Source organism: Vigna unguiculata, chromosome 2 (genome assembly GCF_004118075.2).
Source record: "Vigna unguiculata cultivar IT97K-499-35 chromosome 2, ASM411807v1, whole genome shotgun sequence".
Taxonomy (NCBI): Eukaryota; Viridiplantae; Streptophyta; class Magnoliopsida; order Fabales; family Fabaceae; genus Vigna; species Vigna unguiculata.
Genome location: NC_040280.1, coordinates 25,472,557 through 25,489,602, shown reverse-complemented (window position 1 = coordinate 25,489,602; position 17,046 = coordinate 25,472,557). Strand labels below are relative to the sequence as shown.

Here is a 17,046-nt window from a genome sequence, read left to right as displayed (position 1 = left end):
TTGTGCTTATCTCCTCCTCTTTTATTTTCTTTTAAGACAGTTGAATCAATCTCATTTTAGCGTGTTTTTTTTTTTCTCATCAATAAATTTTTGTAAAGAAATCATTATCACTGATTAAATTTGCTTTGTTTTCTTATTCAAAATAATCATTTATTAAGAGAACTTGTTGGCGTTTCAAAATTAAAAGTTTTGGTAGAACAATAAATTTTGTGTGTTTTTTTATTGCAGATGACTAAAGTCTAGAAAGGAAATTATGCAATTCAAACAGAAAAAACTATGTGAGAATAGTTAAAACTATTTTAAGAAATTTTTGCATAAACAAATATTGTAGATAAAAGGAAGGTAATTCCCCTCCATTTCCCTTATCTTTTGTCTTAAAAAAAAGTTTATTGTTTTTTTTTTGGAAAATATGTTTAAATGTAACACTCCAACATCTTCTACAGATGTTTTGGTTTGGATAACTTAAATAGATACAACCTATAATCACAATTTGAGAATCAACTTACAACTTATAACTTTAATGACTTTTTCTTTAGTTAAACATAAACTCTTCATAATTATGCTACAACTTTTTTTTTTCATAACTTACCACATTTTTTTTCATTATAATTTAAATGCATACTGTATTTAATACTTTCACAAGCCCAATTATATTTAAACAGTGTCATCCAGTAGGAGTTTTTCATATTCCTAAAACTATGTGTTGCTTATTCTATGGACCTAGATTTGATCAGGATGTATTTGTACAAATTTCATTGATGTACATTATTGCACATGGTTTAAGGTGTCTCACAAAACAAGTATCATTCATTTGTTAATTTTTTTCATTCTTAAATATAGTAACAATTATGTGTCTAAGTATTTTTCTAATCATTCAATCAGCTATTACTCACAAAATGAGTGAAATTTAATTTTATCGAAGTATGTAACTCTTTGCAGTAATTTTTTTTTTTTTTCATATAAGATATCGTATAAAGACATAAAAAATAGAAAATAAAAATAGTAATTTATAACAAATGATACTCGATTATTTTATTAGTTGAAATTTAAGGTTATAAATATAGTTTTTGTTAATCAAATTTCTTTTATATAAAAACATATTTTTTCTAAAATTATATTTCTAAAATATCTTTTTGTCATTTTTTCTTTATATTTTTTATTATATCCTTTCGTTTATTTAAAGAATAAAGATAGCAGAATTGATCCTTGTAGGGCATTCTACACATCTAATCGATCAATGTTTAAAATAAAGTAAGTCTCATTTTTTACTATTTTTTTAGTCAGTGTAATGTATCGTGTTATGTGTTACTCTTTAATTCACACATGTGACACAAAACAACTCAATGTGAATATTTGTTTCTTATTGATCATGAAGATGTGTTATGATCTTTAATAGATTTTTTATTTTTACTTTTTGTAATTATAGCATCTATTAGAAGTTGAGCTTTTTTTTTTTTGTGTCGTGAGCTTTTACTCTAAGTAGGAGAACTAGTAAATTGTCTATGCATGATTGTGATTTGAAGAGAATGAACTTATGTGTGTAATTGAGAGATTGGTGTGATAAATTTAATTTGATATTGGTTCAATTGGTATAAATTTGTGTTGATTGGTTTGTGAATGACTTGATTAATGTATGAATTGACTGTATGATGCATGAATCCACTTCTTGGTGTATTTGTCACTTGATGTTTTATGAACATAATTGGAATTAAACTATACCCATTTGATGTAAAAGAAAAAAAGCTAGTTAGGTCAGAAAGATTTAATTGGTCAATCTAATTCACATAAACAACGATTTGAAATTTACGTCAACCTTGAACTGTATCACATAATCATTTATTATATTTGTTAAAATTATGAATGATAATATGAGTTGAGTCATATTTGTTAGTTTTCTTAAAAAAAACACGAGGCAAGCTAGGTATTATAAATCACTTGATTTGTTTGGGTTTCCTCGGCTAACACACATCTCATGCATGTCTAAAGATGACAAAAATAACCATTTATGCGGATATTCGCTGATAAAATTTGTAAGTAACGGGTATTTTAATATCCATTTAAAATTGGTCGGGTGCGGGTATGATATTATTCATACTCGTGGTATTTGTTACTCACAAAAAAATTAGAATTAAAATTTAATTTATATTTTATTAAGTTAAGTTTAATTAAATATAAGATTTAATTTATATTTTATTAGATTAAATTTAATTAAAATAAAAATTTATTTATATTTATTTTTTTTACTTTTATTTAAATTTAATTTTACAAATTTATAAATTATTTATTTTTGAATTATCTATTAATATTTTCATGTACTCGCGATTTTTTTTGTTGCAGATAGATACTATTCGTACCCAACAAATAACCCCAACAAAATTTTATTATATTTTAATTTTTAAGTCAAACATAATTTTTTCATTTTCTTATATTTTATTTTGCATATTTAGTTGATATAAACCTTAATCTTTATATAAACATTAATATGGTAATCTTATGGTTGTGGATGAATTTTGTTCTAGATGATAGGCTCATTGGATGTAACAATGTTAAATATTAATAAAAAATATTGTAACATTTGTATGTAACTTCTTTTAAGATTTTATATAAGATACACAACAAAATTAATTCACATTTATCATACAGAGTGGGATAGTCCAACTCGTTTTTTTTAATCAAATTAGGGACAAGTCAATTGCATTGTCTTTATAATTTATTTTTAAGAAATTAAATTAAAAAATAGATTATATAATTATAATTTTAAGTTAGATTTCAAACAAATAAAATTTATGTTAGGTATACTATAGATGTAATCTTTAAAAATTAAATAGAGATTTCATATCAGAGAAAAGAAAGAAAATAGAAAGCTCAAAAATTTGAAAGAGGTGAGAGTCTTTGGAAAAATATTTATTTATCATTTGCTGCCTCTTACATGGTTGTTTTGAAAAAACAAAATAGTGATGAAAAGTAGTCTTAAAATAAATAAATAAATAAAATGTTTGAGGATTGAAAGTTTATAACAGGTAAATTTTTGAGATAAAAAACAATAAATTAGTTTTATATAATATATATTAATATATATATATATATATATATATATATATATATGATTTCTTAATTTTAAAAAAATATATTATTTATCTCCATAATTTTTGTAAAAGAAAAGCAACTTTAAGTAATGCTATTTTTTTTTTAAATTCCAAGGGTAAACGACTACTTTTTGTTGTTACTGTGTTAAAATGTGGCTTATAAAAGGATTGAACTTTTTTTCTAAGTTTGTTTTCTGATTTATCTACGAATGAATCTAAAATATGCGATAATTTTATAATCGTTGATATTTGTAGAGATATTTTCAGGAAGTAATATCTGTTATCGAATTTGATATTAAAATGTACTTTTTTTGAAAGTTTTTTTTTTTTTTTTATGTATTAAATTGTGAAATTTATCGACAAAGTTATGTTGTATAATACACACCTTCTATACTTATACATCCCTGGATTAAGTTATCACAATTTTCATTTTTTTCACTGACAAAATTAAAATTGACGTACGTACATTAATTATTAAGTTATCAATAAAAGATTATTTTTCATTATGGTAAATTCATTATTATTAACTAAAATTGATATGATATATTAATATTTAAAATTAGATATTATGATAGGTTTAATTTTAGCTTGTAAATCGATATTTTTTATAAATTTTTATAAATTAAAATATTAATTATTTAATTATTGTTTTTATATGATTCTGTCATTAAACTTGAAATCCCACCTTTATTTGCATAATCATCAATCCAATTTTAAAAATATTAAATGTTAAATTAGTTTCGATTTTTAATAAAAATATATTTTGATTCCTCAAAAAATACTAGTCACCGATGTACATCATAAGAAACATTTAAATTATATATAAGGGTAATGTTATTTTAAGGATTAAATATATTTTTATCATTTAATTTTTTAATAAAAGTTGTAATTAATTCTTATTTGAAATTTTGATTTAATTTAATTATATAAATGTGTAGATTTAGTCATTTTATTTAAAGTTTGTCAAATTTAATTGACGTTTCTTTACTCAACTAACATTAAATAAGATATGTGACAAATGATGTAAATAACTTAACTACTATCACGAAACATATGTGAGACGATAAATAAATTTAATAACATTTAATTAAAATGATTAAATTCATGTATTTTTAAAATTGATATATTAAATTAGACCAATTTTTTTAAAAATTAATAGATTAAATTAAGTCAAAATTTTAAAAAAATAAAAAAAAATACATTTAAGCCTTATCTATAACAATATATAAAGCGGATTCTCCTTTTTGTGTTCACTTTTCAAAATACCGATTTTACCCTTTAAATATAATAATTTATTAAATTTTTGAAAATTGACCGTTACTTCTACAAACTTTTTATAAAATCAGAAGTCTTTATTTCTTCTCTTCTTCTTTATTTGTCAATAGTTATTCTTTTATCGATTCTGATATATTTCACTTTATTTTTAATAAATATAATTTTAATATATATATATATATATATATATATTAACTTAATAACATTATAATATTATCACCTACTAATATAATATCACGCATATTTAAAAAATCATACACACAATCGCGATATTGCCCCTCTATTACGCTAGTTTTAATAATCAAAATATGTCGATACTCGATTATTACACCACGCACACGCAAGTCGAAGGGACCAAAGACTGATTAAAAACAAAAAGAAGGGTGATTTGGTCATTGTGGGAAAAAATAAAAATAAAATATTCGAATTCTAAAGTCGAAACCTTGTGAGTGGAAAAGACGCCATAGACGAAAAGTTTTCCTCTCTCTCTTTCTCTCAACCCAGCCATGAGCCTCTTCGGTATAGGCAGGTAAGTGCGAAAGTTTCAATTTTTACTACGATTCACACTTCTCAACTTTCAATTTCCGAGTTTTACTTTCTTTGATTTTTGTTTGCATTTAATGGATTCTTCTTCTCACAGTTTGTTATGTTTGTGATCCGATCAGTGATCTTTGTTCAATATTTAAATGCGTAGTTTGTTTTTCAATTAAACAACTTTTAATCTGGATCACGTTTTTTACATTCAAGTATATGTATTTGGGGAAATTTAGTGCGCACTACTACTATGTTTATCAGTGATCTATTGTTAATCCATCGTACTATTTAATTACTCTTAGTAATTCTGTTGAGCAGGTAGAATTGGAGTGATTTTGTGTATTCCATGTTTGGGGAATAGATTATTTCGGGGAGATTTTTTCTTTCTTTAAAGGGTGTAGGTTATTAGACTGGTTTTACATGCTCATAGTAAACTTAATAGAGTTTAGATGATGAATTGATTGATAATTAGAGTAAAGTTGTTTTAGAAAAGAGTTATTAAGCAAACAAAATATGAAAAGGAAATCAAACAAACCCTTGTTCTTTTAAGATTCAATAATTATATTATAGAGAAAGTTCACCATGCACTTTCCAAGCAAATCCAGAATTATTTCAGTGGATAAAATAAGTAATGGCAAATTCCCCTTTTCATTCCATAGGATTTTCCTCGCAGTTTATTTAAGATCAATATTTCTTAACATATCTCAGTATACTTCTCGTAATTTCACATTTGATCAAGTGTATGAGATTTGGTGAAAGAGCCTTATTGTCTGGTTTAATTTTTTTCAATGGTCAGCTAAACATGATTTCTAGTTAATCTATCTGAGATTATGAGTCTAAGGAGCTTAGATGTCGATTTTCTGCTATTGTTGTCAATGGTGAGTGGTTGAAGGACACAATTTTGCCACATAAATGCGCCATTGTGGCTCCACCATAACGGGTCTCCCTTCAAAAATAGCCTGTGGCAGTAGGCAAAAAGTTCGCACCGCCATTCCAAACTAAAGAACAACCATTTAACAACAATGTTATTCCCTCCCTATTCATTTACTTCTGGCTACCAATAATTTTTATTTCTTTCGACAAAATCATACAATACTGATCCTCCCTTTTTATCTACTTCCATTTTGTTTGGAAAAACATTTCTATGCACTAATTGTAGCTCTTTAACTCTCCGGGAGGTTTTCAACATATCATAAGTATTTAATGAGCAAATTTGTTGCTGTTTGAGATCATGTGACACATTCAAAATTTGCTCATTTATCTGATATTTGATCACATCCTTTTGACCAAGTGAACAGCAGCTATTCCTCGGAGGACAAACAACTCTATGATTTCTTCTGAAAAAGTTATAGGGTATCTACCTTTTATTTTTTTGCATCAGTGATATGCCACTTTTTTCTGTTCTCCTAGTTAATGTTAAACAAATTTAATTTCTGAAATGTTAAATATTAGTAAATTATAATATTGTTGACTTTTCATCATTTCGTCACTCTCATAACTATTGGTACAATGGTACTTCTATGAAAACAAGTACTTGAATTTTTAAATTCATTCGTAGTTTAATATGAAGACAAAAATGTTTCAGTTGTCACTTCAATTGATTGTGTATAGAATTCCTTCATTACCTCTATGTCCTATCATGTGATCAGTAATCCATACTTTAGCATTTCAAAACCATTTATACCCTTTCGTGTTTGTCTTACCTTTCCTTTTTTCTTTCTTCATATCAAACTAAATTGGTTTATTATGGTGTCACAAATGATCACTACTCATATTTGGCCTGCTCTTTTTTTTTTCCATGTAAATACTTGCTGATTAATGGACAGCTAGTTGACGCAGATATTTTTATAATCTGGACGTTCAAGTTTAATAGACTCCCCCCTCTCACTAACAGTTACAAATGTGTGAAATGATTTTTGTTAAGAAAATGAATAATCAGCAATAGAGATATAAAATAATTATTATGCTTTTAGTGCAACTTTGGATGATACTATTTTGCATGTCACAAATGCAAACAATGTTGATGAAATATTTTTAGTAATTCAGTTTATTTTGATTCTCTTCCTTCCTTCGTTAGTATCTTACCTGATATTGTTCTGCAACAGAAACCAGAGAACATTCCGCCCAAAAAAAAGTACTCCATCTGGAAGTAAGGTGGGTTCCTATTATTTTTCTGGGATCCTGTTTAAGATATTATTTGTTCTTGATGATTTTAAGTTTTTGTTTTTCTTCATTTAAAGCTTAGAGCCTTGCTGTTATGACCAATTCAGTTTTTATTGCACACGTGCATGAAATGAGAAGGAATTGCTTTAGCCTTACACAGAGCTCACGAAAGGCATCCTAATGATTACTCAAAATATTAGATTGCTTGAAGCACTAAATGTCCTTTGTTAAAAGACCCTGTTCAAAAGCAACTGGGAAAATCTCTGCAATATAATAGTATATTTTATTTTTCTTGGAATTTAGAAATATGATGTAAAAGGATAAGAATTTGAGAAAAAGGAACACATTTAGAAGTAAAATGGTTTGATCCTCCCAAATGAGACTATTTTTTGTCAGGGAAGAGATGATGTAGGAAATGGATTTACATGGTATACTCAATAAATGTAATCTTTAATTGTGTTATCTTCAAAGTAAAGTTACATTTAATGGAGTCATTTTATAAAATCATATTTTACAATATTACTTTGTATTGCATTCACTCCAAAATTGATGACGAATATCTAACCGTCACGCATTTAACACAATTTACGCATTTTCGGCATGTTTGTGTTTTGCTCTTGGCAGCTGTTAAAAATTGTCTGGACTTGTCAAGTTGTCTTATTTGTTTCTTTTTTAATCTTTGGCCGAAGAGGGGAAGGGGAAGGAAGGAGTAATGGTGAAATTCTCTTAATTTTTCGTCGTGAATGGTTATGAGTTTATAAGTTGTCCTTACATATACAGATATAATTTGGGTTTTTTAGTTTTCAACTGGTTTTTTGTGATAAACGTGAGGCAGTGAGGCAGAGAAGATAGTGATCCGATGGTCTGTCTTGGATTTTTTTAGATTCGCACAGATCCAGTGGGAGATGAATGGAACTCTGCTGCTAATTATTATTATTGTTATTATTGCAGGGAGCTCAACTTAGAAAACATATTGATGCCACATTGGGTAGTGGAAATCTGAGGGAAGCAGTAAAGCTACCTCCTGGGGAGGATTTAAATGAGTGGCTAGCTGTCAACAGTAACTATTTTTCTCTCTCTAATGCCTTGTTAAGAGCAGTGTATATTCTACATGAAGTTTTCTTATGCCTTTTATTCTTGATTTCCTCCTCTATGTATTAATAGAATTCTGAGATGCAGTAATCTAACCTTTTTTTCTGTCTACATTACAGCTGTTGATTTCTTCAACCAGGTGAATCTGCTTTATGGTACCCTTACAGAGTTCTGTACTCCAGAGAATTGTCGGACAATGTCTGCAGGACCCAAGTATGGAATATTTAAATGACTGATTTCTTTGTTTACCTTTCATTTTGAGGGGGAAAAGCATTTGTATGCTTTTAGATTTTTAGTCGGATGACGTTCTTTCAATTATCTTTGCTGTTGGATGAAAAAATCTGAGTTCCTTGAAACAATGTCGATTGTGTATCTAGTATCTTGAATTGACTGGTAACTAAATAACTATGAAGCTTGAAACAATGGTTGTGTTCTTAAAGCTTATCACACTTTGGCATAAATTGTTTACTCCTTCTGAGTATCTCCTTCTATAACAATTTGAATGTAGTTTTTTACAAAATAGTGCTATCACACTATTTTGGTAAAGAAAAAGGTTGCTGTTGCGTAGTGCTGTTAAAGGTGCCATTTCTTCAGTTATTTGTGTTAATTTCTTCTTTGGTTCTCTGTATCTGCAAATCATTGGCTATTCTTGCCAATTGTTCATTTTCTATAGAATCTAGACTGTTACTTTGCAGTGAGTAAGTTCTGCACTTCCTTTCTGAAAGTACCTAAAAAATACTCCAATTGCAGGTGTGTAAACTTTCCTTTAATATTTATAATAATTCTAGATCCATCTGCGCTATATATTTATACATTGGCTCTTATGTTGTCTTGCCTTTCAGTTCTGTGTTTCTGCAAAATCATGTAATTTGGATGCTTGAGTCAGTTCATTTTGTTTTGATTCTAGACAATATTTAGCAATGAGTGACTTTTGTACTCTACCCTTTTGGTGGGAACTCGTGTGTTTTATGTAAACGTACCTATAATGATAATCAAAAGTCTAGATCCATCTGTACTAGATATTTATGCATCCGTAGTTCTAATGTTGTACTCTGTTTGGAATACTTTAGGTATGAATATAGATGGGCAGATGGTGTACAAATTAAAAAACCTATTGAGGTTTCTGCTCCAAAATATGTAGAATATCTGATGGACTGGATTGAAGCACAGCTTGATGATGAATCCATATTCCCTCAGAAGCTTGGTGAAGATTTTAATATTTTATTTTTGCATTAATATTCTTAGATTATATGATCATCTTTTTCATTTTGGTTCCTTAAACTGTGAAATCTTTCAGGTTCACCATTTCCTGCCAACTTCAAGGAAGTTGTGAAGACAATATTCAAACGTTTGTTCCGTGTATATGCTCACATATATCATTCTCACTTTCAGAAAATTGTGAGCCTCAAAGAAGAGGCCCACTTAAACACTTGCTTCAAGCATTTTATACTCTTCACCTGTGTAAGCCTCATATTTTCCTTTTACTTGTTTATTTTGTTGAAGTAACTTATCTGGCTCTTTGTCTATCAATCCATTTTTAAAAAATAATATTATCAATAATATAAATAAAATATTTGTCTAACTGTGTAGATTTTGTTTGAAATTAACTAGTATTTGTTATGCAGGAGTTTGGGCTGATTGACAAAAAGGAGCTGGCACCCCTTCAAGAGCTTATAGAGACCATTATCGTCCCATACTAGAGAAATGAATCGGGTCCTTCTGTGAAAAATCTTATCCTAGAAAGCACAACTAATGTATTACTCTAAATAGAAACTGCATTTTAGTATTTGACTACACAAAGCCTCCTTGCATTTGTTGTGTTATATGTGCTTGGGAACAGGATCTAAGTCATCCTTCTTCAAAGCTTACCAAAGCATCTTTTATATGCAAAATGGGGCATCATAGATTTAAAAAAGAAGTTAATTGTACTGGTTCATATATGCCAAATGTGAAGACCTGCATACTTAAACAGAAGTTTGAAGTTGGAAGGTTGTTGCCAAAACAATGTTCACTAATAATTTAGCAACACATGAACTATGCATATTTCTATGGCATTGCTCCTACATTTTTATTGGATAAATTGCTATCTAGTTTGATTTTATATATATACATATATATGAACATGTGGAAATTGAAAAGGGAGAGACTACTTTAATTTTAAAGTAGATTGCAACTGAATACAATTTGTTTAAATATTAAAGAGGAAATTATTCAGTCTCTGAAATTGTATCTCATTTTCTGAAGCTAAGAAAATTTTGAATAAATTCTTATATTTTTCTAGCTTTTAAAATCAATGTTCGTTTTGTGGTCTGGTACGTGGATTTAAGTGATGATAATATGAATATATTTATGGATTAAGGAGGACAAAAATAACTTTCAGACAGTTTTTTCTATATTTTAGTTGTAAAGATTTATATTGATGAGATAAATTTTTAGATTAAATTGATGAGTTATTCTTCATAGAAAAGCAAACTATAAATTGCAAATATAAAGTCGGCGCAACGTCCTAAAAGCTGGTTTGATAAACTTTACTGTTGTCGCACTCTCATGATATGTGTAACCAATATGAAATTATCAACCTCATAGAACAAAAAACCAACCAGACTTTGCTTCACAAACCCGTAAAGTGAGATTATTGGAAAATCAACGATATTCAGAAGAAAAATGTTATCAGTATAGTTATTCTTATTTTATACAATTATTTATTAATTGGTATTAGATCGATTACATGTAAATTTATCAAAATAGATCCACATGAGATATTTAAAAGTCCCACATAAAATATATCTAATACATATAAGATAATCAAACCATGATGAAGGAAACCTATCCACCAAACATGTCAAATGTTCAATCGAATGCATAGCACAGTTAGCTTTAGTTTATTATTCTGTCTGAAAAAATGATCCTGTTAAGGTCCAATGCATCATCATTATAATCAAGAATGAATGATGACCAACGAAAGTATGATGTAAGTGGAATCCACATTCTGTAATCAGCAAAAATCATTTTGTAATCATATACCTCAGAAAAACAATCCAAAGTTACTTTAACATCAGACTCCTAAAATTATTGTCACCACAAAAATCTATCCTTTTTTTTTTCTCTTGGGGTACTTTTCACTTTTCTGTGATCATATATGCATGAACCTTTTCACTTCATTATACAGCCGTGTTCTATAAGAAACTACTCTCCAAATACATTACCACTATCACTAGAAAAAGAAAAAAAAAATAGCAACACTGCTTCATTCCTCATCAAATCCAACCTGAAATGCATGCAAACTCTTAACTTCATACTTCCCATATCTTGATGCAGCAAAGACATATGATGCCACAGTTCCCACAAGGACCACAAGAACAGCAACAAAGAGCTGAAAGTTTGCAAGCAATTCACCACGAACCTCACTATCAGCGGAATGACATGTGACACTCATCTCCCCAAGCTTGCAACCACTTGGCATCATAGGGCCATACAGAACAAATGCAGTCTGATAGAACCATAAACCTTGCAGTGCTATAGCAATGCCATTGCACAAGTCCACTGGAAAGCTTGTTGGCAAAAGGGCTCCAGCAATTGAAGATAAAATGCAGAGTCCCACCAGGAAGACAAGGAGGGTGTGATAATAGCCCTCAAGACCCTTGTGTGTTGTTGAGTGGAAGTAGAATAGAAGGTACTCTGCACAGAATGCTGAGGCAGCAATCAAACAAAGAGCACCTTCTGGCAAGGGAAGAAATCTGTTAAGAAAAAGTCATAAGGAAAGATGATTCAAAAGATATATAAAATAAGATGCTTGAAAGGAGATTGGTAACTGTTTCATGTTTAGTAAACTACAGATCATGACATGGAATTATAATCAATGACATATTGAAGAAATGATAGGAAAATAAGAATATGCAGTTAAAGATAGAGGTCTATGAATGAATCATTATGATTGGGAAAAGAAAATATCTATGGCAGTTGAACTAATTGAAAACCTCCTGAGAAGAAGCTTTACTTCTTGTTCACCTAATTCCTTATGGTAATTAGATTGGTTGTCAGTTTCTTTACATCTTATTATCTAAATGTTCCTTAGCCAAACTAAACAAAGTAGGTTAAAATCAACTTTTGTTATAGTCCCTACATGACAAACTATACACTCTGGTTTTTACAATATGAAATGACTCTTGTTTTGCTGATTTGTGGAAATTTACTCAGGTTTAAGCCAAACTATAGAAGTTTCTTAAGATTAAACTGAAGAATAATGTGAAATGTAGAGACCAAATATTTAATTTCACCAAAAATAAATTAAGGTGAACGGCATAACTATTAGACCCCCTCATAGCAGAATTATTTTGAATTTTCATTTCATAGCCCCACAGCTTCCAACAGATTGTGACTCAGAGAACCAAACCAAATGCAACTAGTGCTGTCTATGGCGTGGAGTTATATATCTCACAAAATTATCTTAACTGTTTCAATCATTATCCCATTTCTCATCATACAGCAGTAGCACTCAAAACCTACTTTCACTTAAAAAGCAGGTTAGTAGAACGTGATTTCAAGAACTTTAGTTTAATTTCAAGAATCAGAAACAATGAATGAAAAGCAATATTTTCAACTGTTGAAAAAAAAACTGATAGAATCTAGCATTACAGAAAGCAGAAAAAATGTTAAATCAAGATTTGGATTGTCTAAACCATATGAGTAATCAAGATTTGGACAGAGCAAACTCTGAGTTAAACATTATTAGTTCTTTGATAAAGAAAAAACATTCAAGTTATAAAGCAAAATTTATCCTATTCAAAAAGGTGATGGAGAGAGAGGGAGAGGGGAACTAACCTGGTCTCTTGGGAAAGTAAGGCAACAACACCGAAGATGAAAAACATGAGAAGCATTCCTGAGTGCTCAAAGTCATTCATATGAGAAGGATTAAGGACCCCATTAACAAAAAACTTGAGGTGAGTTGAATACAAGAGCTCGATGCACATGTCAATGAAAGCACCGATTGTAATAACATACAGCTCCAGGTGCTTGAGCCTCCCATCAAACCCTGGCACAGGATTCCAAACCCTCACTTCAAATGCCTTAGGATTACGAACATATCTCGCCACAGAGCCCCATATGTGCCACAACCCAACTACAAAAAACAGTGTCCCTGGCAAAGCATGACCCTTGAAAGATCCCATGCTTCTGATTAACTTTTACCTCTCCAAAATACAATCTCCTTAGAATTTAACCAACTTGGCCTTCAATGATTCCTTAGCTGGAGCAAATTAGATAGATGATCACCGAAGAATTCCCCCTTTATAAGCTAACCAATTTTTTCCTGTATACAATAATGTCACCATCAGTTTTCAAACATTAAATAGCAGTCTTTTTGGACAGAATCTTCTTAAATTTTATATATATCTGATGTGCTCCAAAATTTAAATTGTTTATTATTTTTACTGCAACTTTAACAGTTTAAAAGCTTTTCTTTTACACCAGGATCCAGCAAGGCCATCTTCTACCAAGAACCAAAGATGGATCCTACCCGGCCCTTGAATTTACAAGAGAAACTAGCAAAGCCAAGAGTTTTTGACTATGCAATTCTAGTGCAGTTCTTGTTCAGTCATTTTTTTTTTTGGTGAAATAAAACTCTGAAAAGTCTGTTTTTCAGAGTCAATCTTAAGTTTTCATTTTGACGGAGGTAAAGAAAAACTCCCCACACAAGTCCACATCTCCAAAGATGAGGAATCTCATTCAGTCAATCAAAATAAATCAAGGAAAAACCATCCTCCAAAAAAGTCAAAATCTAGAAACTCGGGTTAAAAACAAAGAACTCAGCCATGACAAAGAAATTAGAGAAGGAAAGGGAGAAACAAAACCAAGGAGATCAATCGATAAGTGGAACAATATCTCATCGTATGTAGAAAGAAAAAAAAAAAAAAAAAAACCAACAAAGTGTAACCCATCTTATACTCATGATTAAATCAGAAAACACAAATTCCTCTCCCCTCCTATGCATATCTATCTGGGTCAGATTGTGTGTGCGGGCATGAATGAAAGCTTAGATTTTTATAATCTACATCAGATGCATACTTGGGCACTTTACACTGTGGATAATGGGGTTCTGAAAAAAAAAGAAAAGAAGAAGCATAATCATAAAGTAAGAAAATAACAATGATGAAAATTGAAAAAGAAAAAGAAAAAGAAAGAGGATGTTTTACTTACCGAAGCAGTGATTGGTTCAAATGCAGAAAATACTGTCTCTCTCTCCGATTCAAAAAGCTACGTTCTTCTGATCACGACAACACAACTTCTTGAATTCTTCAAGCAGAGACAGAACAAAAAAATGAAAAAAAAGAAAAAGAAACTTTGGTGGCACAAACTGCAAAGAGTGGTATGATGGTGGAGTTCGTGGGATCTGAGACCAATGATGTTTGGTTTTGTGGGGTTAAAAGGGTGAATCAAAAGAGCATAGTTGAGATTCACCAAAAAAGAAAAACAAGTAGTTTACTTGGAAACCGCGGTCTCTTTCCGAATTTGTTTTCCATACATAACTGGGCACGTTAACATTTTACAATCTCAATTAATGTAACAATATTATTATTTTTATTATTTTTATTTAAATAAACTATATAACAATAATTTGAAACAAATACAAATATAATATATAGTTTAGATGGGCTTGAAAAGATAAGAGTTTGTCAAAACATAGATCACATCATTATTATATGGTGTGTGCTATTATTCCTTTTCAATTATTAATTATTAATTATGGCATTTCTTTTTAGTGCCGCCGGCGGGTTCACGTTATTTCGTTTTAAAAAAATGTTCGAATTAAAAAGTTTATTTGTTTAGGAATAAAAATGAAACTATTTTTCTCTTGCATAAAATTTAGATGAAGTCCAACCTAAATATGTTAATCAGAGTTTGGTTAATTATAAAGTTACAAATAAAAAACATTTTTAGTTGGGAGATAAATTTCGTACCCAGAGAAAAAATTACTAGACAAAGAAATTCAAATAGAACCTCTTCAATAATAAGATGTAGATAGTTTCGGTTTGATATTAGTTAGACTTGGTTTTTCAAAATTAAAACTATTGGTTTTTTATTTTGTAGACTGTTATGGTAAAGAGAGATAATGATTGTTTTATTAGAATATTTACTGCATTTTGATTTTCTTTGGTTTATTGTCATTGTTCTTTATAATTGAGTATTCTCATAAATTTTTAAATATTTTGTTAAAATTTAGAGTTGCATTCATTATTTTTTTTATCATATATTATTATTTAAAATACTCTTTTTTTAGGCCATAATCTTTCATTCCTTTCTTGTTCATAAAAGAAAACGTATTTGTTTTTTTCCTTTCACACATCTCATAAGCACATTTTCGTCATTACATTTTTTACAAATTTTACTTGGGTTAAATATGTTTTTGGTCCCTCAAGTTTCAGCGAAATTTGGAATTAGTCCCTCATCAAAATTTTTGACCAATTTAGTCTTTCATTTTTCAAAATGCATGAATCTAGTCCTTTTAACCAAATTTTGTTAAGTTTATTTGACGTTTCAAGTGCATTTCATGATAGTATTTAAATTATTTACACTGTTTGACACATTTTTGCTTCAATGTTAACTTAAATACTATCATGAAATGTGCTTGAAACGTCATATAAACTTAACAAAATTTGGTTAAAAGGACTAAATTCACTCATTTTGAAAGATGAAGGACTAAATTGATATAAAGTTTGGATGAGAGACTAATTCCAAAATTCAGTAAAACTTGAGGGACCAAAATCATATTTAACCCAATTTTACTTTCATAACACATTTTTATAAAAGCTAACACATCTATACTTTTACTAAGACTTTATTTCTTTACAACAAAAAAAAAAAATTGATTAGTAATTATTGAACTACTATCTTTTTAAGATTAAAGTTGCTATCTAAAAAAAATAATTATTAATTTTAACAAAGAAAAAAAAAACGCTTATGTTTTTTCTTTTACACATCTCACAAGAGCATTTTTGTCATTACATCTTTTTTACAAATTTTACTTTAATAACAAATCTTTATAAAAGCTAACACATTTATATTTTTACAAAATCTTTATTTCTTTACAACAACAAAATTACTCAGTAATTATTAAACTACTATCTTTTTAAGATTAAAGTTGTTGTCTAAAAACTTAATTATTAATTTTAAAATTAATGAGTTATTGGATTTTTTTTTTCAATATAAGTGATGTTATATAGTTAAAGGATGCAATGAGAAAGTGAAACCAACATCTATTGTTGACCAAAAGTATAAAAGAATAAAAACAAAGCTAAGTTCCATGTTCAAAGGTTTGGGGTTGGGACCATATTTTCATATGTTTCCTTTTAGTTCACAACTCCTTTTCAGGAGCCAAATTTTACTGAACCTTTTGATCACTTTTGTCAGCTGAAGGTTGCAATTTGGTTTCTGACCTATTCTTCAAAATGCATTTTAAATAAATTAAATAGTAAGAATAAAAAGTAAATTAATATAAATTAATGTAATGTACTAATGCATTTTACTAACAAAATTATAAAAAATAATTAATTTATATAAATTGGTAACAATAGTTTAAGTGTTTTATAGCTAATTTAATAAACAGTAAATTTATTACATGTAAAAGTTAGTGAAGGTCAAATATTATCTTTTCTAGTTAAAGAACACTTGAAAATGGGAAGTGCAACTATTAATTAAAACTATCATTTTTCTATTTAGTCGTGGTCATCAAAATTAAGAATTTCTCAATAGAAATGATGTTGTTTTTGAATTTTTGGATTATACACTTATTTTGTGATGAAGTTTAGATAAGTCGAGTTACAATCTTAGAATGAAATTTAGATAAGTCGAGTTAATGAAATTTCTAATGAAACAATTAATGAAAAAAAATAATTATGGA

General features: G+C 28.8%; 2 protein-coding genes across 4 annotated transcripts; one reads left to right on the top strand and one right to left on the bottom strand.

The window, feature by feature from the left end:
- The first annotated feature begins 4,743 nt into the window (after positions 1 to 4,743).
- Positions 4,744 to 10,230, top strand: LOC114174226 (MOB kinase activator-like 1A). Its single transcript, XM_028059020.1, has 7 exons — positions 4,744 to 4,890; positions 7,001 to 7,049; positions 8,010 to 8,118; positions 8,270 to 8,363; positions 9,221 to 9,354; positions 9,448 to 9,611; positions 9,776 to 10,230. The coding sequence occupies exons 1-7, from the start codon at positions 4,868 to 4,870 to the stop codon at positions 9,848 to 9,850; spliced, it is 648 nt and encodes a 215-aa protein (XP_027914821.1). The 5' UTR covers positions 4,744 to 4,867; the 3' UTR covers positions 9,851 to 10,230.
- A 910-nt stretch (positions 10,231 to 11,140) lies between these two features.
- LOC114173756 (transmembrane protein 45A) lies at positions 11,141 to 14,651 on the bottom strand. 3 transcript variants are annotated; one of them, XM_028058338.1, is made up of 4 exons: positions 14,346 to 14,651; positions 14,214 to 14,244; positions 12,972 to 13,458; positions 11,141 to 11,887 (listed from the first exon to the last, which is right to left on the bottom strand). In XM_028058338.1, exons 3-4 carry the CDS (start codon positions 13,316 to 13,318, stop codon positions 11,398 to 11,400), a joined length of 837 nt encoding a protein of 278 aa, XP_027914139.1. In that variant the 5' UTR covers positions 13,319 to 13,458; positions 14,214 to 14,244; positions 14,346 to 14,651; the 3' UTR covers positions 11,141 to 11,397. The 3 variants fall into 3 exon arrangements, with proteins under 3 accessions (XP_027914139.1, XP_027914140.1, XP_027914141.1); XM_028058339.1 differs by lacking the exon at positions 14,214 to 14,244; XM_028058340.1 differs by lacking the exons at positions 14,214 to 14,244; positions 14,346 to 14,651 and having other exon boundaries at positions 12,972 to 14,183.
- Between the last annotated feature and the right edge of the window lie 2,395 nt (positions 14,652 to 17,046).

Coding starts and splice junctions, on each gene's coding strand:
- LOC114173756 (XM_028058338.1), bottom strand. CDS start 13,318: ATGGGATCTTTCAAGGGTCATGCTTTGCCAGGGACACTGTTTTTTGTA. Junction 11,888..12,971: donor TTACTTTCCCAAGAGACCAG/GTTAGTTCCCCT, acceptor TTTTCTTAACAG/ATTTCTTCCCTTGCCAGAAG.
- LOC114174226 (XM_028059020.1), top strand. CDS start 4,868: ATGAGCCTCTTCGGTATAGGCAG. Junction 7,050..8,009: donor GTACTCCATCTGGAAGTAAG/GTGGGTTCCTAT, acceptor TTATTATTGCAG/GGAGCTCAACTTAGAAAACA. Junction 9,612..9,775: donor ATTTTATACTCTTCACCTGT/GTAAGCCTCATA, acceptor TTTGTTATGCAG/GAGTTTGGGCTGATTGACAA.